Here is a 23,080-nt window from a genome sequence, read left to right as displayed (position 1 = left end):
CGCGTGTCTGTCCACCATGGGGTCCCAGCCCCTGCCCCACGCTGGTCTCCCTCTGCTCCTTCCGCTAAGTCTCCCACATCCCAGCAGTAGGAACGTGAGCTCCTCCCCCAGACTTTGTGCTCTGTTCCTCTGCACCTTCCACCCCGCCCCCCCCAACGGCGCTCATCTCCCCGGACGACTGCTGTGCTCCGTCATGAGGCAGATCGCAGGGCCACAAGCTTCCTGCCTTTCGCTTCTGCTTCTCTCCGCCTGATTAAACAAGTCCTCAGGGACTCCCTGTCCCATCGAGGTGGCACATGGTGACAGGTGCGGTGTTGAGGTGCCCCATCTGTGAAAGACGAGTAGATAGCTGGGCGAGAACCCCCCCAGGCCCTTCCAGGTTTGGGGGTGCAAGGAGCATACAGCCGGTGACTGGGGAGAAAGTCTGAAATGAGGGGCTCCCTTGAGGGCTTCACCGGCCGCTGTGGGTGCTGGGTGTGGGAGGTAAAAGGGTTCATTTGTGTGACTGGTCCTGGAAGGGGCCCTTCTGAGCACGTGTCTCGGGAACTGAGAAAATGGGCCTGAATTAGGAGTCTCTACCTGGGAGGCCGGCTGCCTCTGTCTGATTGTTTGTCGCACGTTGAAGAGTCCGTCAGAGGCGGACGGACGCGGCTCTCTTTGCGGCACGTGGTTCTTTCCCTTTTATGAGGCTCTAGGATGGAGACTTGGCAGAAATTCCAAAGCAGTTTGATGTGGCTGCAAAATGATAAACTCATAATTATTAATTAGTTAATACTATTTTTAATTATTTAGAAAGAGAAACTTTATGAATAAATCTTGCATGAATAATTCATGTGTATATAAATGATAAATAAAGGAAATAATAACCATTTCATTAATAAAGGCACTCATTCACCGTCTTGGGGGCAGAAGTGGCGTGGCCGGTGGCATGGCCCTGGGTTAAGATCTGCTCACACTGGCTGCGGGGGTCCTGAAGGAGACACCAGACTCCCTGGACACCTGCTTACTCCAAAACGAGGTGGTGGATCCCCTGCACGGCCAGACAATGCACGTGCAAGTGCTTTTAAACATTACAGCAGGGCACTCGTGCGGGTCGCTGCTAACATAACAGGGGACACGCAACTGAGGAAGACAGAGGCACACAGGAGGCTGGTTTTCACCCCCGAGTGCAGCATTTTATGCCGTGCATGTAAAATCTTGCTTTAAGGCCACAGTTACGTCAAGTATCCTTGTGGATTTGCTCGTACTGCCTGGCGGTGAAGCCCACTATCCCCGTGATTGACAGCTGGAAACGGCTATGATGTGCTTTCTGCAGGATACAAGACCCTTCTGAAAGGGATCTCTGGGAAGTTCAACAGCGGGGAGCTGGTGGCCATCATGGGTCCCTCCGGGGCCGGGAAGTCCACGCTCATGAACATTCTGGCCGGATACAGGTGAGCACGCCTGCTGCGGAGAAGCAGGGTCTCGCCCTGTTATTGGCCGGGGGTGGCAGTCGGGGGAGCCAGTCCCCTTCTGTTCATCCCGTCACTTCAGATTCTGTACAGACTCTGATCTGAGGCCTTGGGATCTGGGAAGGAAGCCCTGCAGGGAAGGCCATGACTTTGAAAGCGTCAAAGGGCAGCACCTGCTCAAGGGCAGCACCTGCTCAGTGTCACGTGACGTGGAGAGTGGCCTGGCGTGCAGGGGAAGGAGGCCACGGGACGGAGTGGGCGGGTCGGCTCCCTCGTGGGCTCAGGCGCCGCTGGACGCAAGATAGGAAGGAGGGGGAAGGTCAAGGCCGGGGAGGGGATGGCAGGAGAACTCTGAGACTAGTGTGAATTGAGGTCTTCTGGACATCCTGCCTGGTGACATTCCTGGTGGCGTCACCAGAAAGCCCAGTCCTTACGAGTGTTAGAACTGGCCTCCTAAAGCCGACTGCCTTTACCTCTCAGGCTCCTCCTAAAGCCGGCTGCCTTCACCTCTCAGGCTGGCATTTGCTAACTTTAGCAAGTACTGCTAATACTCGGGAGAATTTCATCCCCTGGACAAAAAAGATAACGATCACCCCTCTCCTTGGGGCCTCGGCATTGCTCCTTAAAGCCCGAAATTAGGATTTTTTAAAACCTCACTTATGACAAATTCCTGCCTGTTGCATTCACATCTAAAGGTTGGAGTCAACACCCAGTATCGAGGGGGTGCTTGGGTGGGGGCGGGGGAGCGTGGGGGCAGCCACTGTCAGCACCCCACCCCCACAGCTGCTGCCTGGCCTGGGGGTACTCGGGCAGCCTGTCTGGAGGAGGCTGCTCATTGCCTGGAGGAAAAAGCCTAAGGTCACAGTCATGGCCGGGCCGGGATGGGGCTGGAAACCAGCCGTAATTTCACTGGTCCCCACAGTCCTGCAGGGTTTCTGTGCTTAGAGACATCCAGGAAGTAGGTCTTTGGGGGGAGGCCAGCACCCCCCAATCACGCCTCCCTGGGCCAGTGCAGATGGGAGGGGGAGGCCGTGCCCCTCAGGCCTCTGGGGTGTGCATGCCATGCTCTGACCTGTCACTGGGTCAGGGGACAATCTACGTGGCCGAATGGATGCAGGGCTGAGACCCCTCCTCTGAGCCACCTGTGCGCAGGGAGCCTACTCCGTCTCGGCCCTTGGGAACTGGCTCTGACGTAGTGGTTACACCCCCAGCCTCAGAGTCTTGTCCTTTGGTGTAGTCTTGGCCACTCCCAAGATCACGCAGAAGCCAATCTCAGGAACCCCAGCACAGCGGTGGGGGGGGGGTAGGGGGTGCACGTGCCCCTGGTGTCTGCGTGTGGGAGCACCCACGTGCATCTTTGTTCATAAGCACTGGTTACTTACAGATTCCATACCTTATGGTCCATCCTGAGCATGGGCTCCACGCAGCTCCTTCCTGCGAGTCCTGGTGCTGCTCTGGGGCCCCATCCCCTCCTGCCGCTTGGTGTCTCTTTGGTCCATGGTTCGGCGGGAAGATGTGGGAAGGGCCCCCCTCCCTCCCCAGGGCCCTGGAGGGGGAGCTGACAGTGTCCGCTCTCCACTCTGCAGGGAGACTGGCATGAAGGGGGTCGTCCTCATTAACGGCCTGCCCCGGGATCTGCGCTGCTTCCGGAAGGTGTCCTGTTACATCATGCAGGACGACATGCTGCTGCCACACCTCACCGTGCAGGAAGCCATGATGGTGAGCCACTCACCTGTGTGGGCCAACCTCACTCCCCACCCCCTACCTCCCACCCCCTCCCACCCCCGCCCCTGCAGGAGGCCATGATGGTGAGCTGCTCACCTGTGCGGGCCTCCCTCCCACCCCTCCCCCTCCAATGCAGGAAGCCATGATGGTGGGCTGCCCACCTACACTGGGGCCACCCTCCCCCCTCCCCCTCCATGCAGGAAGCCATGATGGTGGGCTGCCCACCTGCACGGGCCGCCCTCCCTCCCCTCCGTCAGAGCAGTGCCTGGCTTGGGGCCAGGGGCTGTGCAGGCCACCTCCCTCCAGCGCGGCTCTCAATCCAGGCATGCTGTTTGGACAGCTTCACTGAAAACAAATTCCCAAGACCCTGGCTTCTCATACAAGCACTTTTCTGGGGGGCAAAATCATGGTCGAGTTCCTAAGGTTATTTTGATCCACCTGCTGTGGGTGACCACCGGGAGGTGGCCACAATCCTACTGCCTGTGGGCCGTCAGCTGCCCTTAGTTGTTTGTAGCTCTGGGCCCAAGTTCCTCCATCTGGTGCCTGCGTTAGGGCCCTGAGGGTCTTGTCCTTGGCCCCCCTGCTGGCCGGGATCGGTGGGGGGGGAGTGAAACCAGCAATTGCTGTGCGTCCACTGCATGCCAGGCCCTGCACAGTCACCCAATATAAGGGGCACCTCCCAGAGTTAGGCAGTGAGTCCAGGGTGCCTGCACGATGGGGTCTGGAGCGGCCTGGACATTTAGTGCGTGGGGCTGCCAGCTTTTCTGCCTTGGCCTCACCCGCTGCAACAGATGGTGGGCGGCCTCCAGGCCCCTGCTGGCACAGCAGGGAATGTTCTCGGGCGTTTACCTTCACTTTCCTGCCCAGAGAGCTCTTGCCCCGGGCTCCTGGCTTGGACAGGGCAAAGCTACCTCTCTGCAGGGTTGGAGAGCAGCCGCCTGGCATTTTATCTGAAGGGCAGCTCCAAGGGCTTCTTAGATCAGCAAAGTGAAGCAGGATAAGATGTCGGATATGCAACATGCCCCCGACCTGCTCTGCGGGTCGTCTTCATTCATGTCCCTGGTGCTGAACATTCTAGAAGAAGAGACCCCTCCACCAGGCTGGGCCTCGCCGGCAGGCACGTGCTCAGTGCCCCTAACAGCTTCTCCCGCCTCCATGTGGCCATTCTGATGGGGCACAGGGAACTCAGGAGAGGTTACAAATAGAACAGTTGATTTAGAAAATTCACACTTAGTTGAATTCTGAATTGCTATTTCGCCTTTCTCCTGGGAGACCAGAGATTAGCATCTTGGTGAGTTACTGAGCTATAAACACTTGGTTACCCAACTGAGAAGCTTCACTTCGATTTCCAGCTCAATCATAGCTTTGTTTTACAGACAGGATTGGTGACTGTCACCAATCTGTCACCAGGCTGTGCTGTGAAATCCATTTTCAGAATGAAATTAAATTAGATTTTGATCTTGAGAATTTTATGATGCCTTGAAAATCACCTCTTTCTTGTGGAAGTCATGCCTTTTACTTCGGAAGGTCACAGGGGTGGGAGGACACCGGCCACCCACACCCAGTCCCAGGCATGTGTCACAACAGCTGTGCCTTTCCACATGCTGCTTCTGAGCCTCACCACCACCAGGCAGACCTCCAGGTGATACTCGATGTCACCTGGTAGGCGGCTGGCCCCGCGAGCCACCCAGGCCTGGCCTCTCCCCTGGTTCCCTGGGTGGGAGGTGTGCCCTGAGGATGCAAAGGCTCCTTGTCTCCCAGGGCGGCCCAGGAACTCGGCAGGGCAGAACCGGGGCCGACACTGGATGCGGATCGCTACTCAGTCTTACCCAGCAGCGATGTGTGCGGCAAACCGGATCTCAGACAAAACAAAACAAAACAGTGACTCGGGAGTCCTTATATTTAGTCCTTGCCAACTTCTGTGGTGTAAACACTCCCACTGTGGATAATGTTAAGCTCTCCAGTGGTTTAACAGGTGGCCTGGTCTTCAAGCCCCAGATGCCTGGGATTTCCTTATCTATCAGCTGCCCGAACCCACCTTCTCTTGTGGGCGTGGCAGAGGAGCCATCTGAGAGGACAGGAGGCATCCCACACGTTTGCTGCTCTCTGGGACCCTGCCTTTGCTCAGCCAAGTTGGGTAGGAAGCCAAGAGCTCTGGGGGTCTCCCCCCATCATCTGACAGCACGGCTGGTCAGGCTCCAGCCCACAGTGGGTGTGGTGAGTGAGTTTGCCCTGCTGACTGCCGTCTGTTCCGATTCCCCGCACTGCAGGTGTCCGCACATCTGAAGCTCCAGGAGAAGGATGAAGGCAGGAGGGAGATGGTAAGTGTGGGCATGGGCCACAGGTGGTCCAGAAAGTGTGTGAAATCCCCTTGGCAGAGGTGTGGGAAGGCCCTGGTGTGGGGGACGGTGACATCTCAGTGTGTGTCCTGGGCTGGTGGCCCGGACCCAGGAGTGGCCGCCTTGCCACAAGACCTAAGCTCTCGGCGCAGCCACCAAACAGCAAGGATACAGCAGGAAGGCTTAGGTGGTCAGAGAACACTGGCCTCAACGTTAGACCAAACACTCTGCCCCTTTTTAGTGTTTAGTGTGCTTTATACTCCACTGTTGTTTTCTTTAATAAAACACTAACAATGAAGATGGTTAGTCATTCTCTTAAAAATAACCAGCCTCTCTACCCACACACACTCACAAGAAGAAATTTGGTTCTTACATGTCATTAAGCAGCCTTAAAAAAAATCAAATAAGTAAGTTTCCAGGATGCTGGAGACCTTTGAATCCTTTTCATTCCCCATTCTCCTTGCTTCTCTAAAGCCCAGGACACAAGGAGGGTGCTGGGTCAGCACCCCCCGGGGAGCCGGCAAGCCCTGCTCGGTGGAGGGTGTGGCCGGTTTATGTTTACACATCACCTGGGGGAAACTCAACTTTCCTCCGCTCCACGGCCAGCCTGGCACTAGTGGGATTTCAGTGGAAGAGTAAAATTGGGCGGAATCCCACCCCTGCAGTGCTGTCTTGTCTTCCAACACACTCGGAAGACCACAGTCCGGCTGCACAGAGTAGGACTCATAGTTTCAGCACCAGCGGTGCTGGCCAGCGCCTCACGTTGGCTGTAATCTGGAGTGATGAGCAGAGCGTAGTTAAGAAACATTAACCCCAGTTCTGTTTCCCATGTCTGCTCCGTCTCCCATGGCACATACTAGTTAATATTCCGTAAGGGTGCTGTGAAAACAATACTGGGTGTCACTGGGGCGCCTCGTCTCCCCTGTGCCCCCGGGCGGCGGGCACCCTTCAGATCCCTCAGGGTCAGCCACACAGAGCAGGTGGGAGCAGAGCAAAGGCCCCTGTGGCTGTCAGGATGCTCCCTGCGGAGTTCTTTTATTCTGAGGTCCAAAGGAAGGAAATGGATTACTGGAGTCCAGGGACCCCCTTTCGGAAGGTGGGAGGGGTGGGCTGGGTCGTTGGTGCTGAACGCGGAAGGTCTTCCAGAAATGAGCAGCCACCTCGGACCCGCCGGGGAAAGCTGTGGAGGGAAGGCCCCTCAGAGCAAGGGAGGACCAGCTTATAGCTCCACTCAGGACTATACAGTACGGTGGTGAGCGGGCAAGGGAGGTCGAGGGTCTTTGCTAACATAGAAACGGTCCTGCTGTGAGATGGAGCCAGGTCCACAGGGGGCCCCTTTAGCTCTGGCCTCCTTGGATCCGCTGGATAACCTTGGGTCACTGTCCCCAGCAGTCTGGACCTTCGTCTGTCCAGACGAGGGCCGGAGGCCACGGCCGCACCGGTCTTCCGGGGCAGCATGAAGCTGACTTAGCTCGTGGCTCCACAGAGCAGACACAGGGTGATTTTCCCATCGCATGACCCACCTGGACCATCCTCTCCGTGGGGAAAGGGAACAGGAATGTAGCTTTTGCTGGTGGACCGGGAGGGCAATGCGTGCTTCTCAGCTGACATTCTGTATCGACACACACAAGCCCTTTTGCTTCCTGAGCCAGCCGTGTCTGTTAAGTCATGGCCTTCAGAAGCCAGCTTCCAGCGCCCATCAGGGAGCTGATCAGGGTCTTTGGGGAGGCCTTCCTGGTGGGGAGAGGTGTCTCCCAGGTGGGCCACACCCTGTCCTCCATACACCTGACCTAAGCCACGGACCAGACCAGAGCCTCATGCTGTTCTCAGCTGGGTTTACCTGACAACTGTGTGGCTAAATCATCCCGAGGGAGCAAGAGCCTTGCCCCATCTTCAGATTCGTCTGCTGCTGACTGAGCAAGGCTGCGAGCCATCCCTGGAGGGCCTAGGGGTGGTCTTGGGTCCCACACACGTTTCTCACCAGAAGCCTCCATTCTGGTCTTCTGCCAAGTGTCGGTCCCACCTCCCCCAAGAATGTATCTGCCGGATTGGGTGGTTATTTCCAGGATGAAACAGCAGAGAGTGCCTGCTGTGATTCATTTCCCCCCAGCTTACATTACAGTTGTTTGTGTCTTGTGGAAACACAATAGATTGGAATGTTCTATTTTGTAAAAATTTTTAGTGTTTATTTATTTTTTGAGAGAGAGAGACAGAGTATGAGCGGGGGAGGGGCAGAGAGAGAGGGAGACACAGAATCTGAAGCAGCTCCAGGTTCCTAGTTGTCAGCATATAGTCCGACTCAGGGCTCAAACTCATGAACTACAAGATCAGATGCTTAACCCACTGAGCCACCCAGGCGCCCCTAGAATGGAATGTACTAGTAAGTAATGGAATGTGTTGTCTGCAGCCTTCCTTGGTTCCCAGAAAAGCATCCTCAGCCCTTGAGGGTCCCCAGCAAGGGGCTCCCTCAGGACCAAGGTCTCCCAGGTCCGGGACACTGCTCTTTCTGACTAGGTTTAGAACAAAACCACCCAGCAGAGCATCACTCTTGAGAGAACGCCAGAAGCAGGCTGGATGGGCAGGAGAAGGGCAGGCACTGACATTTGCCTCCAACCCCTGCATCCTGTCTGTGGGGCCAGAGGTACGCGGAGTGGGGCCATGCCCGACCCCGAGGAGGGAGCCCCGAGAGGACAGATTGTGGACAGGAGAGGGATGCTCCGTGCTGGGGCAGGACCCCAAAGGCGAGCCTGGAACAACCAGAATGACTCTTCATTCTGTGGTTCTGGAAGACAGCACGAGCTTGGTGGCTCTGGGAAAGCCAACAGATGCTGTCTGCAGGGGAAGGAATGTGGGCCAGGCCCCCCTCCAAGGCCCCCCCTTTCATGGCCCTTCCCAGACAATCTTGCTGACCTTCTTTCCAGGTTGGGATTCCTTAAATACAGTGTGTTGTAGAAAGGCCATGGGTTGGGTTTTACGGACCAGCGAGGGAAGAGGCTGGTGACATCCAGACCCAGGTCCCTCTGACCCCACTGCCTCCCAGGCTGTGCAGCAGGGGTGCCCTAGCTCTTGCCACCTCCCCAGCCTTGCCTTCTGCACTGACTGTGCATCAGGAATTCAAGAGCCGGGGTGAAAATTTTCTTCTCCGGGAGTTCCTTCTCCTTTGGGATGACCTCATCTCCCCAGAGAAGCCACTGGACTGGGGGCCACCCGCTTCTGCCACCATGGATGGTGGGCGGGTGTGTCCTGACAGGAGGGCTGGCCCTGGGCGGTGAGCCTGGTGTGGATGCGGGACAGTGGAAATGGACCACACTTTCCCAGGGCTGCCTCTAGGGAGTCACTGCACTCAAGCCTGCTGATGCTCTGTTCCCTGAGCCGCTACTGGGTCGATCATCCAGAGCAGACAGGGAGGCTTAGTCACAGTGGGCTGTTTATACCTGGTACCCAGCCTGCTTCCTGGAGCCGGTGTCGGCGGGGCCACCGTGGAAGGTGGTGATGGCTTTAAGCGGTTCCCTGGCCTTGCTGGCATGTCAGATTCCTGATTCTTCTATTGACAAGTGCCGAAGGGGCCGCTTTCCTTCCTCCCAAGAGACCTGGCCTGCGGGGCGCGCGTCTACAGGAGCCTCAGGCACTAGGACTGGTGTCATTGGCAGCCGCTGTTGATTAAATGCTTCCTGTGTGTCAGGCTCTGTGCCAGGTGTTTTCATCCTTGTCTCATTTAACCACCATGATGGCCCTCCCCTCTTTGTGCTAGTCAGAAACCCCATCATCCTCTGCCTGTGCGTCTGCCCATCTACCCCATCTACACACGGTGATTGAGCACCTTCCCTGCCCGGGCCCTGAGCGAGGCTTCAAGGGGCCTGTAAGGTCACCCCTGCAGGAGGCAGATCGGGGACCCCGCCCCAGGCGGGCCAGGCTCCAGCACTGCTTCCCAGCCTCCCGGGCCCACATCGGGACCTCGGACGTGGAGCCTCACCTGTCCACTGGGCGCTGAGCCCCGCTCTGCCGTCCCGTCCACGTGTGTCCATGAGTGGGATGCGGGAGGCGGCAGGTGTTTCCGCGCGGGCCCTGTAGGTGGTGAGGTGTGGCGGGCGGTCCCTGATGGGCACGCTGGCCCGTTGCTTCCCCAGGTCAAGGAGATCCTGACGGCTCTGGGCTTGCTCTCCTGTGCCAACACGAGGACCGGAAGCCTCTCGGGTGGCCAGCGGAAGCGCCTGGCCATCGCGCTGGAGCTGGTGAACAACCCTCCCGTCATGTTCTTCGATGAGCCCACCAGGTAGTCAGAGCCACGGAGGGGAGAGCCCTGCCCTCCCCATGAGCAGTGTTTCCAGGGCGCCCCTGGGGCAGCCTCAGAAGGGGGGAGGCATGTGCGCTGCCTGCCAGTCCTTTTCTCCTATCCCTGGGGTCCCCGAGGGGAGGCCTGACTTCCCTCCCTCTCCCCATCTGCCTCTAGAAGACACGACAGCACAGGCCTCCCCAAGGTGCGCGGAATATGGGGAATGGTTTGGGGTCCCACAGGCATCTCACGGTGCCCCTTGCCTTGCAGCGGCCTGGACAGCGCCTCTTGCTTCCAGGTGGTCTCCCTGATGAAAGGGCTGGCCCAAGGAGGGAGGTCCATCATCTGCACCGTCCACCAGCCCAGCGCCAAGCTCTTCGAGCTCTTTGACCAGGTGTGCAGGCCACTTGATGATAGCCCAAGTGAAACCAGATCCCGGGGATTCTGCTGCTGTTGGTTCCTGGAGGTGTCACTCAATCTGAGTGGCCTTAAGTGTGGTTTTTCCTACGACTTTCGAGTCATCGGCAGCTAAGGTAGCAGGGCAGGAAAGGGTCAAAAGAGCTGGCCAGTGTTCCCTCTCTCCGGCTGATATCTGGCCAAGGGATCTTGGGCAAGTCACTAACATTACTGAGGCTTCATTGTCCACCCCCACCCATGTAAAGATGGGGAACACCTGCTTTACAGAATTAAATGGCAGGTTATCATATGTGTACAACATCATCTCTTTTATAAATCTTAGGTTTTGATATTAAAATGAGGGGGGGAAAAGACCCAGGGATGAAATGTGTGTAATTTCAAAATCTTTCTTAGCAGGCAGTTAGTGTGAGAGGGCAAGAAGCAATATAATAAAGTAATGCCTGTCCACATGATACCTTCCCTGACTTAAAGTTCCCTTTGAACTTTAGCAATTTGGGGGAGGGACTGTATAGCTCTTCTGAATGCAAGAGAAATTGATTGATGGATGGGTGGATGGATGTAGGATGAATACATGGATAGGTGAATAGGTTGAATAGGTGGTGGGTGGATGGGTGGATCAGTGGATGGATGGATGTTGGATGGATGACAGGTGGATGGATGGAAGGATGGATGGATGAAAGGTTGAATGAGTGGTGGACAGATAGGTGGGTGGGTGGATGGATGGATGAGTGGATAAATGGTTGAGTGGATGGATGGGTAGGTGGGTGGATGGAGGGGTGGATGGATTGACAGCTCTTGTTGCTTTACAACGGAAGACAAGGTTGGTGTTCTCCTTCTCCTTACTTTTTTCCAGCTTTATGTCCTTAGTCAAGGACAATGTGTGTACCGGGGGAAAGTCTCAAATCTTGTACCATACCTGAGGGAGTTGGGTCTGAATTGCCCCACGTACCACAACCCCGCTGATTTTGGTAAGTAGAGCCTTGACCATCCGGAGGGGAAAAAAAAAGGCTTTTCTTTGCTTTCAGTGGGTTTCAACTTCTACCTGAAGCCCCCACATTTGGAATTCCTTGACATGGTTCAAAGGCCACCCTGTGGTGGAGTTATTAAGAACAGATAAGAGGTTTTCTTTCCTCCAGATCAGATAGCTGGGAACTAGAACAAGGGAGCTATTGGGAGCAGACTTTCCTAATGCTGGGTGTATTGGGCTTCTGATTTAAAGGAAGTCATTTCTGAAAAGAAATAACCTTTAAAAAAAAAAGGGACCTTCTGCATCGATTCACTGAATTGTTAAAATGCTGTTTTAAATTTTGACCAAACATCACAAAAAAGGCGACGCTCAGAGTCCAGAGACCGTGTTGATGGTCTGAGACCCTCCTGAGTCGGCAGTCCTGGGGCTGGGCGCTGGGCACGCCTTGAGACGTGGGGGCCCACACCTTCATGCTGGCGGTGCTCCGAGGTGCCTCCCCTGGCCTCCCCCCTTGGCCCACGCCCTCCAGGGCACTGACCACTGCCAGCCATCACTGTCCCCTCACTGGGTCTCCTCCACATCATGTCTCCCCGCACGGCTGTCAGCAAACCCAACAGCCTCTCCAGGCCATGTCTCCAAAACCAAGTGTCTTCCTCCACCTCCAGTCGCTGGCACCCCTGTCGCCTTCTCTTTCTCTCCAGCTTCATGTTTACGAGACCCCCAAGTGCTGGAGACCCCTGACTCAGTCCTGTTCCCCCACCTCTGCCCCGGTGCTAGGGTCCAATCTTTGCCGGCACCTCCTGCCTTCCCATGACTGCTGAGCCACACACCGAGTGGCCGAAAACAGCAGAAATTCATTCTCTAGTGGTTCTGGGGGCCAGAAGTCGAGGTGTGGGTAGGGCCGTGTTGCCCCTGAAAGTTCCAGGGGCGGGTCCTTCCTGCTCCTGGTGGCTCCCGCGTTCCTGGGCTTGTGGCTGTGTCCCTCCAGTCTCCAGGCATCATGTCCTGGTTTATGACGGGATCTGAGAGGGCTTGGCTGCCCAGGTTTAGGGGTTCAGGCTCAGGAAAAGCTGACACCTGGTTTTGCCAGAGGACAGGGCTAAAAAATCAAGGCCGGGGACTTTGGGGCTCAGCAAGGATGTTAGTGAGAGGTGGGGCCGTGAGAAGGACGCACAAAGACCTCAGATGGAGAGCAGGAAGGAGCAGCGGTGGGTGTGGGGTGTGGAACCAAGGGCCAAGGAGAGGCCCGAGGGAGACAGAGACGGCGTCTGACACTCTTTCTGGGGATAGAGAGGTGGGGCTGACGGTCCCACGCAGCGGGGTGGCTCCGGGCCCTTCTCCATGGTCCTGAAGAATCACTTGCGCCTAAGCCCATAGGGACAGCCAAGCCCCCTCTGCTCCTCTCCTGGCTCCCGAAGCAGGCACTCGATTAACATCAGCGGGTGGATAAGTTAATAGATGCATGAGCTAATGACCTCTCAGACTCCCTGGCACCACCACCTGAACTTGCATTTCTAGGATCCTGACATGATAAATGGCCTTGCTGGGTGGGGGGAGGGAGCTTAGGGCTGAAAAAACACTGGCTGAGAAATGATTTCATCATGTGACGCAGCATCCGTATAATCGGTTAAAAATATCCCTGCGAGGTTCATGGTTGTGTTGTTGTAAAATGAGCAAGGCCTAGGTTCATGGGAGCGACCTGGGGGCACCTCTCTGGGGCCTGGGTCTGACCCGCCTGTGTCTCCTACAGTCATGGAGGTAGCGTCCGGTGAATACGGTGACCAGAACAGCCGCCTGGTGAGAGCCGTCCGGGAGGGCATGTGTGACCCTGACCACAGGAAAGAGCCCGGGGGGGATGCCGAGGTGAACCCTTTTCTTTGGCACCGGCCCTCTGAAGAGGTAAAGCAGGCAAAACGCTTAAAGGGGTTGAGAAAGGTAATGCACACCCCCGGCCCCCCTGCGGGACGGCTGCATGTTGCCCCTTGCACGCCGCTGCATGGGGGCTCCGAGCCGGGGGGCGGTGCGTCCGGGCTGGCGGCTCACCCCTCCTCCCCCTTCTGCGCGTGTCCCCAGGACTCCACCTCCATGGAAGGCTGTCACAGCTTCTCGGCCAGCTGCCTCACCCAGTTCTGCATCCTCTTCAAAAGGACCTTCCTCAGCATCATGAGGGATTCGGTAAGGCTGTTTGCAAATATCGCCTCGTGGCAGAGGAGGCTGTGTGTCCGGCCGTTTTCCGCTTTATTCGTCCTGATCGGGCTTTCAGACCGCTTTCCCTGCATTTGCATCAGTCAGCTTCCCCTCCACGACGCTGCTGTGACAAACAGTCCCCAAATGCCAGTGGCTGCAACAGGAAGCACGTGTGTCTCGCTCGTGTCGTGTGTTGGCGGCTGTGACTTGTGGCCCCGCCCCATGTGTCTCATCCTGGGGCCCAGAGTGGACAAACGGCTCCTTTTCTGGGACACAGCAAAGGGCAAGCGTGAGAGAGAAATACAGGTGGCCTGTAAGCTTCCCGCTGGGGGCGGCAGACCATCTCCCGTACGTGCACCCCACTGGCCAGGCCCAAGTGGGAGTGCTCCTCCCTCAAGGAGTCCCTGGGGACACAGGTGCCCGCAGTGTACAGGGCCCGTCAGGCGGGCGGTGGTGAGTCCAGTGGACAAGCTGACGGCTACCTGCCGAGGGCGGCTGAGCGCCCAGTAGGGCCTCTGGGGTCTACTTTGAAAGTTGGAGGGCTGGTGGCCGCCCGGCCGGTACGCTCCGAGGAGGGGCCTCAGATGTATCCATTCTTCGCCCCCCCCCCCCCCCCCCCCCCCCCCCGCCCCAGCACTGTTGACTCATCCTCCCTGACCTTTGTGTCCTTTGCGAAGGTGATTCAGGCAGGACAATTGCTACTGTTTTCACAGCATAAAGTTCTGTGTGTGAGCGTGTGAGCGTGTGCGAGTTGGCCTAGGGTTCGGGCTTGTTTTCCTGGAAGAGAGAGTGGGGCCGGTGCCCCCAAAAGCCTTGGCGCCCTCGCCTTTGCCCAACGCACTCGCAGGCCGCTGAGTGTCGTGTCCGCCCCCAGGTCCTGACGCACCTGCGGGTCACGTCGCACATCGGAATCGGCCTCCTCATCGGCCTGCTGTACCTGGGCATCGGGAACGAAGCCAAGAAGGTCCTGAGCAACTCCGGCTTCCTCTTCTTCTCCATGCTGTTCCTCATGTTCGCGGCCCTGATGCCCACCGTTCTCACGTGTGAGTGCCTGACGCTACACCCACCCACCCACAGGGCGCTGAGACCAGGGCTCGGCCCACGGATGACTTTCCTGACCCGTAACATCTCGGGTTTTCAAAGTACCATTTTCTTGGTTGACAGGTACTATCGTGTTTTCTCTTAGACAAGAAAATACATACCAGGTTTAAACCAAAGGAATTAATCACTAATGACAAATGTGTGAGCATGGTGGAAGGCTGACGGGGGGTTTCTGAAAGGTGTTCTAATCAGGAATCCCTCACATTTTACTGCTTTAGCATGACCTCGTTCACATATTATTTTTTAAAATTTTTAATGTTTATTTTTGAGAGAAAGACAGAGTGTGAGTGGGTAAGAAGAAGAGAGAGAGGGAGACACAGCCTGAAACAGGCTTTAGGCTCTGAGCTGTCAGCACAGAGCCCGACGTGAGGCTCCAACTCATGACCTGAGCCGAAGTCGGATGCTTAATGGACTGAGTCCCCCAGGCAGCCCCCCTCATTTACTTATTAAGAGAGCCCGCTGTGGCCAAGTTTGGGAGTGGATGAAGCTATTCTGGATGGATCTCTGTGTAGTTCCAGATCGTTTGCAGAGCGCACTGCCCTTGCTCACTTCGGGCTGACAGTGAACTCCCGCATAACAGCCCCCCCCCTGCCCTGAGTGGCCCTGAGTCCCCAGGACCAGCTGGGCCCTTGCCCATGGAAGGAACCACACCGGTCAGTGGTGAGGTTAGCCGTAAATACTTGAGCACATCACCAAAGTGATGCTCAGTATCCAAGATGTCCTCCGCTCTTTGATTTTCCACTCGGTGGCTCTTCGGCTTATACAGACGCTTGGCAGTTTTTCCAGGCTGGTAAATCATTTCATAGGTTTTCGCTCAGCCTCTGAGCGCCGCAGGCGCACAGGCCCACGTGGTGGCTTCCAGCTCGGCGGGAGGTCGCCTGGGCGAACCTCCGGCTTGCCGGCCATGTCCGCCTGACCCTTTCCCGTCCTTCTGTCCCCTAGTCCCCCTGGAGATGGGGGTGTTTCTTCGGGAGCACCTGAACTACTGGTACAGCCTGAAGGCCTACTACCTGGCCAAGACCATGGCCGACGTCCCCTTCCAGGTGTGTTGGCGCAGGGGCACGATTGGAAGAGGGGCGAGGGCTCTCCGTCGCTGCCCGTAGTGGGGGGCGGGGGGAGGCCGCATCGCAGGAGGGTGACGGACCCTGTGCTTCCAGATCATGTTCCCCGTGGCCTACTGCAGTATCGTATACTGGATGACATCACAGCCGTCCGACGCCGTGAGGTTCGTCCTCTTTGCCGCGCTGGGCACCATGACCTCTCTGGTGGCCCAGTCCCTGGGTCTGCTGATCGGGGCGGCATCCACGTCCCTGCAGGTAGGCATCCGTGGAGGAAACACCCCGTGGGGGGCCTCCCTTCGCCGCCTGGGCCAGTGTAGCCAGGGAGGCTGCCCTCCCCCGCCCCAGCCCCTTCCTCCTGATTCTACCTCGGCTGCCTGGATTGGCTTCACGAGGGGGAGGAATCACACTCTCGTGGTCGGTCAGGGTTGCCACGCTGACAGCAGCAGGTGCCCTTAGGTGACACTTGCTGCGTGCCAGGTGCTGTTTCTAGTGCTTTCTGCATAAAGGTGCACGGAGCCCCACACACACCCACACGCTGGGGGTGACGCTGTCCCCATTTCACAGGTGTGGAGACTGAGGCCCAGAGAGGCAGTATGGTGGGGTCAGGGCCATGCCACTGGCTCAGAGACCTATGGTTTGCAGCCTCTGGGGGATCCACTCCTCTGCCCTGTGGCCCCCCCAGCTGCAGACTATGCCCCTATCCTGCCCACATGCCCTCTGGGGCTTCACGCACCCTTCACAGACCTAGCGCCGCCCTGCCCTCCAACCCTCCAGCCCCACCTGCTTTTGCACTTTCCGCATGTCTGTGGCTTCAGGCTGCCCAGGCTAGTTCTGTCGCCCAAAGCAAAGCCACAACGCTGGTGACTCGCGGACACCCCACACCCCCACCTGCCACTGGGTGTGAAGGACCCCCGTCTCCATCTTCAGACCCCACTGCCAGGGACTGCTCGGTCTCTAGGGTGGCCCCCCTCCATGGATAGGAATGGCGATGGCATCCACGGGATGTGGCCGTGGAAAGTGCTCGGCCCCCCAAGCTGTGGCGAGTGCCCAGGGGGCGGTGCTCACGGCCCTTCCTGCCCCGGACACAGCGGCAGCACCCGGCCGTCCAGTCCTGCAGACCCGGTACCTGCTGCCTCACGGCCACTCGCTGCGGCCCCCGATACCGCCCCGCGGCAGGCTCTCAGCCTCCCGTCCCCTCGGCTGGGGCCCGCTGATCTCCCGGCACGACCTCCAGCCCCTCCCTGCGTGGAGACCGGCTGCTGGCGGAGGGCGGGCGGGGGCTTCGTGGCCTCCTGGGCCCCAGCCCGACGCCCTGGCCCTTCCCCAGCTGCCGGTGACCCTCCAGACGCGTGGCATATGGGCCCCTGGGGACACTTGAGGAAATCGGGCAGGACCTCAGCTGCTGCCCCTGAGCACTTGCTCCCTGTGTCCCGCCAGGTGGCCACCTTTGTGGGACCCGTGACGGCCATCCCAGTCCTCCTCTTCTCTGGGTTCTTCGTCAGCTTCGACACGATCCCGACTTACCTGCAGTGGATGTCGTACATCTCCTACGTCAGGTAGCGTGTGTGGCGTCTTTCCTGCCCCAGAGCCCCGTGTGAGCTCACGGAGGGGCCAAAAGCCTCTTCGCAGCCATCAGCTACAGGCCAGCCGGGTGCTGGCGTCATGGATCCAAGGCTGTGGGTGCCGTTCACGTCTTCCCTGGGTCTCACGTGTCCTCCTTGTCACCAACACACACTCACACGCGCACACACGCACACACACGCGCGCACATGCAGGGATAAGATAAACACCAGCAGTGCGTGCCTTGGAGAAGCCGCAGCGGACCCCGAATTCTGCGCGTTTTGGCGAGCTGCTGGGGCAGAGCGTTTGCATTTTAAGAACCTTGCTCCTCTCGGGAATGAACAGCGCTCGTAACAGGGCTCCGACTCTGTAAAACCCAGTAGATACCAAGTCACGTTTTAAACATCCTACTATCTCTGACCAAGAGTGACCGGGTCCCCCGCGCACTGCGGCGCTGGGACCTCATCCTCTCTGCTCGGGGCTCCTGGCACGCTGGCCTCATGGGGCAACGTGCCCCCTGGCTGCTGGAGCGACTCCACATGACACACAAGACCCGAAGCTGGGACCCAGCCTTTCTAGAATGTCAGTTCAGACCCACATGCATTGTTCAGGAAAACAGAATCAAAACAAAGCTCTCATACAGAGTTTCAGCGATCGGTGTGCGTTCCAGCCCCAAGAAATCAGAAACCCACATCTTTCTTCCTAAAATCGGTGTTTCTATTCTGGCGCTGGGACATAAGGAGACATGAGACAGAAGGGTTTTATTTATTTATTTATTTATTTATTTATTATTTTTTTAATGTTTTATTTATTTCTAGGAGAGAGAGAGAGAGAGAGACAGCATGAGCAGGGGAGGGTCAGAGAGAGAGGGAGTCACAGACTGAAACAGGCTCCAGGCTCTGAGCTGGCAGTCAGCACAGAGCCCGATGCGGGGCTCAAACCCATGAACCGTGAGATCATGACCTAAGCGAAAGTCGGACACTTAACTGACTAAGCCACCCAGACGCCTCCAGAAGGGTTTTATTTAAATGTGCTGTAGTCCTTCAAAGGTGATGAGATCCTTTATTCTGTTTAACTGTTAAAAAAAAGTATGTAATATCAGAGGTGATCAAAAAGCTCTTTAAAAAATGTTTATTTATTCTGAGAGAGAGAGAGAGAGAACAGGAGCAGGGGAGAGGTGGAGAGAATCCCAAGCATGCTCCGCACTGTCAGCGCAGAGCCCAACACCCGGCTCCATCCCACGAACTGTGAGGTCATGACCTGAGCCAAAATCAAGAGTCAGACGCTCAACCGACCGAGCCCCCCAGGCGCCCTGATCAAAGAGCTTGCCAGTTCATTTTCCCCCCTGAACCAACACCTACTACACACTCGGTTTGGTGTTCTGGGTAGAGGCCCAGGGAGAAACAAAAATCAGAAAAGCCTTAGCTGTTGGGCGCATTTGTCCTGGGAAGATGTTGCAGGTTGGGAATCATTTCCATGAGTGCGGGGCTGGGGAAGGGAGGGGGCCGCGCCGCGGACCAGGGCTGGCCGCGGGCAGAGCGGTGCTCACGCTGCGCGCCCTCCTCGCAGGTACGGGTTCGAAGGGGTCATCCTCTCCATCTACGGCCTGGACCGGGAGGACCTGCACTGTGGCATCGACGAGACGTGCCACTTCCAGAAGTCGGAGGCCATCCTGCGGGAGCTGGACGTGGAAGGTGCCACGCTCTACCTGGACTTCATCGTGCTGGGGGTTTTCTTCATCTCCCTGCGCCTCATCGCCTACTTCGTCCTGAGATACAAAATCCGAGCGGAGAGGTAAAGCACCTGCGTGCTGGCAGAGGGCGCAGCGGGCACCGCGGCCCAGGAGGACTTGTGGGATCGCGGCGGCGGGCGGCGCCCGCGGACACAGGGCCCCTGCCCCCCAGCCCCGGCGGCCGGGCCGGCTCGTCTCTCCGTCCCCCTCTCTGGCCCCGCCGGGGAAGAAGGTGCCGAGGGCGGGCGGGCCGCGGGGGAGGGCCGGCCTCGTGACCGTCGCTGTCGCCCTCCCTCCGGCCGCCTCCTCCACGGAGAGGTCACCTTCCAAGCCAAAAGCCGCTGAGTCTCGTTCAGTTGAAGAAACTGTATCTTTTTACGTCGAAGAACACGATTCAGGGTACATAACCCGCTTGGCTTCGAGAGACGAGGGGTTGAACTTCACGGGCGGCTGCACCAGACGGACACGCGGTGCCAGCAGATGGAAGGCTCTGGAGCTGCACGCGCTCAGCCCCCAGGATTTCAAAAAGTCGTGAGGAAAACTGGAGGGTGAGGTTGGCCGAGGCTCCCCCCCGCAGTTTTGCGCCCCCCGCACCCCACGCTCTTCTTATTTTAAGCAAACCATATTGTTTATTTCTTCCTAACTTTCTCACCACCTCAATTTTGCTTAAAAACATGTCTAGGAAATTAGCCTTGTTGATGTTTCCCACATGTCTGTTTCCTCACGCATCACGTCAACTACCTCCGCGGCACTGGGGGTGCCAGGCTTGCGGAAAGTCCCTGGGGGGGGGCCTCGGAGGTCTGTGAGGGGAGCCACCGTGAGGGGGACCCGCCTGCAGCGGGGCGAGGGCACCCAGATCCCAGGGCATCCGAGGCGATTGCAAGCAAGTGGCGAAGACTGTGTGGCCGGTGCGGTGTGGCCGAGCCGTGGACAGGGTGCGGGCAGTGCCACCTCCCACAGCCTGTCTCTGTGGCTTCTCCACCTTCTCAGCCCTGGCTGGGCTGGTGTCCGTGTCACAGCCCAGAGACGACCTCTGGCTTGCTAACCGGGGCCCGTGTGCCCACCAGCTATCAGGGGCCGTGTGCCCACAGTGGGGAGGTCAGAAGAAGACAAAGGAAATGGAGCTGCTCCCCCCTTGGAATCTCATTGCCCCGGGGCCGGGGTCTCCTAGTGTCTCTCACTCATCCCCCGTCCGAGCCTGGATCTCCTGGTCTGTGGACCATTGCGCCGGGTGGTCTTCAGGGCATCTTTCAGCTCTAAGAGAGTCTACACCTCCTCAGCTGTGTTCCCCGAGCTCCTAGTTCCTACCTGAAGAGAATGGAAAGCGTTGGCAATTTACCCACACATGGATTTGATTTGCAAATACTTAGGGACCCCCTTGCTCACTCTTTGCTGCTTTTTAGCAAACACAACTGAGATGTGTTACAATGTAACGTTGAGTTTCACTGTTCTGGGCAAACGTGGCTTCACCTTCCAGGCAAAGTTATTTAACCAGCATCACGTTTAGGCTCTATAAAAAGTCTTTTGTTTAATTTCAAGACAGATTGGCCTACAAGATGTCACAGGTAGAAAGTCCCACATAGGAACAGCCTGGTGAAATAGAGACGGGGTGGGGTGGGGGAGGGGATGGCTTTGATCAGACCACTGACCAGGTGCAGTCAGTATTTAAAGACCTCTTTCCCTCCAGGTGAGCCCTCCAGAGGCAGATCTGTGACCCTGCTGAGGACAGGTGGCCGGGGGGGGGGGGGAGCCTGAGGGAGCTGCATTGCAGGGCCGAGCCCTTCCCCCACCACACACCATCTTGCGCACAGAGCCCACCATGCTGTGTCTCAGCCATTCCATAAGGAAACAGTGAGATTCCTGCAGATAGAAAATCTAGCGTCCAAGTGTAGCTGCATCCTCAGAAGGAATAATTTCCCAAGGCGTTCATGCTCCCTGCATTTCAGTTTTCCACTGTTAATAAATTACATTCGTCCCTTAATAGACGAAGCATCAAGGGGCAGATCTGGTGGCTGCTTGGAGGGAAATGCATGTGCAAAGTAATTGTAGGGGGTTTGCTTAGATCTTCAGGCGCCTGAGTGAGGCTGTCAGTCCTGGGAGGCCGTCCCTCCCCCCCCATCGTCAGCAGGTGGTCCCTGCTGGCACCTTCTCCTCACAAACCCTGGGCAGCAGTGATGCAAACCGTGTTCTTTGTACGTCCCGACAGTTAGATATAACCTCCCGTTCCCGTGACCTAAGCTAACGCCCAAACAACCTGTTGACTTGTTTCTCGGAACTCGTTGTGGTTAAGAGGTGTGTGCCCCTCTGCCGCCTGTCATACAGTGGAACTGGATCCAGGCCAGCTTCCCAGATTTCATTCTCCTAAGTTCTGAATGTAATGCCTCAAATGTTCCCTTCGCCTCTGTGATTCTTCATTTAGAAGGAAGAATGAAATCTTGCATGAAAGATGTGTGGCCCCTCTGCTGTTAGGAGAGGCAAAAGCATAAGTCCAAAGAGTATGGCTTTCAAGGTTGGCTCGTCAGGCGAGAAGGGGGCTCCTACCCCCCGCTGCCGCTGCCGGACAGCTGCGGGGCCCGGGCTCTGGCGCCAGCCGCCCCTGGGAGCCCACCAAGGGCGCCACGGTCCCGTGGTGCCTCCTTTGCTCCTCATCTCGCTGGGGATCAGCCGGAAGGATCAGCTCTTCCCAGGGTCCCGCGTGGGTGCAGTGGAGACCTCCCCAGGGAGGGAAGAAACCCTTTACTAGAAGATGCTGGAGCCTGATGAAGTCACCTTGGGCAAGGGGGCCCTCAGGATGGGGAAAAGCTCATCCTAGAGACCCACAGAAAAGCCATGTTCCCAGGGAACACCGTCGTGCCTTGGAAAGGGCGCTACCCGGACGTCAGGGACAGCTGGAGTCACCTTCTCTTGTCTGGCTGAGGGGACACGAAGCCCGGGCCGCGGTGTACTGAGCGCCTTTCCCTGGCCGGGCGGCCCGGACACTGCGCTGGGGGCCGCGTGGGCCCTCTGTGCATCCCCTCACTCCGCAAACACGGTCACCGGTGCCCCCACGTGCTTGGTGCCGGTGTCCCAGGCACTGGGGGCCCAAGGGGAGGGGACCCAGATGTGGCTTGGCCGCCAGGGCGGCAGGCTGTGGGGAGAGGCGGTGTATTCATTCTGCAGATGCAGAAGGTCGGGGGGGGGCGGGAGGGGGGCGGGCGAGGACGCGGGTCCGATGCCAGGAAAGAGCGCACTGGGAGTTTGAGCCGCGGTCTGACCCGGGTCTTTTTTCTTTCTTTCTTTCTTTTTCTTTTCTTTTCTTTTTTTTTTTTTTGCTTTGCCCTGTTGCCTCCTATTTGCAATGAACAAATACACGTGAAATACTTTGTAAAGCATAAAGTGCAATACTAGAATCCTAGCTTAGTGGCTATTCATTAGGGACTTGCTGCCACCCAACAGAAAGCTGAGACGGGAGGGCGGCCCATGCCCCTTCCCCCTGCCCCCCTCCCAACCATCGCCCGCCCGACGTGGGCTTGTCCCTACTGGCTTGGAGGCTGAGCCGACTCCTGCCTGGTGGAGAGGTGCCTTCCTCTGCCCTGGCCTGGTCTTGGCTTCCCGATGCAGCGTACCGAGGACTAGCTAGGGCTAGCGAGGGCTGGTGTGTGTGTGTGTGTGTGTGTGTGTGTGTGTGCGTGTGCGTGTGCGTGTGCGCGCACGTGTGCACACGCACGCACACGGGCTTCACCTCTAAATTCTCAATCATCCTTGACTCTCAGAAGCTAGGAAGAGATTCCCTCACTTCATGCTTGCCGTGCAGATGGCTAAGAGTGTAGTCAAATTCCGCCGAGGCTCCCGTCAAATGCCGCGTAGATCAGAATGTGACAAGAGGGTCCGACCCAACGCCCAAGATGGGGAGGTGCAGAGCGTGCGAATACGAAGTTAGGTACCTTTACGAAGTAACGACTGCTAATAAAATATTTTACATAAGACTTTTTGCTTTGTGTTCAGTATTAAATGGTTCCAAACAAGAATGATTTGCTTAAATCTCACTAGGTCAAATGGGTTTTTAGGCTGCACTTTGGGTGCATTTGTAGTACATCTAGTAGGATTCTCGCTTTATTACTTGGCGCTCTGGTCTAACCCCCGGCTTGTGATCAGTCCCCTTCCTTCCTCTCGGACGCCTTCATGTTTCAGTCGGACTGTCTTAAAATGTTGTGCTTTTCCTCCGTCCTCCCAGACACCCCCCCCGCTTCCTCCTGCCTTGTCAGCGTCGGCCACAGCCTCGAACAGT

General features: G+C 57.3%; 1 protein-coding gene across 4 annotated transcripts in view; it reads left to right on the top strand.

Annotated features, from left to right (window-relative positions):
* The window catches only part of ABCG1 (ATP binding cassette subfamily G member 1), a 57,244-nt gene extending 37,734 nt beyond the window's left edge, over positions 1-19,510 (top strand). Inside the window, exons 3-16 of one of the 4 annotated variants that reach the window (XM_039245449.1) lie at positions 1,316-1,433; positions 3,038-3,170; positions 5,447-5,497; positions 9,643-9,788; positions 10,059-10,182; positions 11,059-11,173; positions 12,923-13,071; positions 13,246-13,347; positions 14,234-14,402; positions 15,403-15,503; positions 15,618-15,776; positions 16,610-16,693; positions 16,959-17,077; positions 18,651-19,510. In XM_039245449.1, the coding sequence (XP_039101380.1) occupies positions 1,316-1,433; positions 3,038-3,170; positions 5,447-5,497; positions 9,643-9,788; positions 10,059-10,182; positions 11,059-11,173; positions 12,923-13,071; positions 13,246-13,347; positions 14,234-14,402; positions 15,403-15,503; positions 15,618-15,776; positions 16,610-16,693; positions 16,959-17,077; positions 18,651-18,879 (1,799 nt within the window). In that variant the 3' untranslated portion in view covers positions 18,880-19,510. Of the gene's footprint in view, positions 1-1,315; positions 1,434-3,037; positions 3,171-5,446; positions 5,498-9,642; positions 9,789-10,058; positions 10,183-11,058; positions 11,174-12,922; positions 13,108-13,245; positions 13,348-14,233; positions 14,403-15,402; positions 15,504-15,617; positions 15,777-16,609; positions 16,694-16,958; positions 17,078-18,650 lie in introns of all 4 variants that reach the window. The other 3 variants (XM_039245448.1, XM_039245451.1, XM_039245450.1) reach the window with 3 other exon arrangements.
* The last annotated feature ends 3,570 nt before the right edge of the window (positions 19,511-23,080 follow it).

Source organism: Hyaena hyaena, unplaced genomic scaffold, assembly GCF_003009895.1.
Source record: "Hyaena hyaena isolate Hyena2069 unplaced genomic scaffold, ASM300989v1 scaffold_254, whole genome shotgun sequence".
Lineage (NCBI taxonomy): Eukaryota > Metazoa > Chordata > Mammalia > Carnivora > Hyaenidae > Hyaena > Hyaena hyaena.
This window is presented reverse-complemented; position numbering and strand designations above follow the sequence as displayed.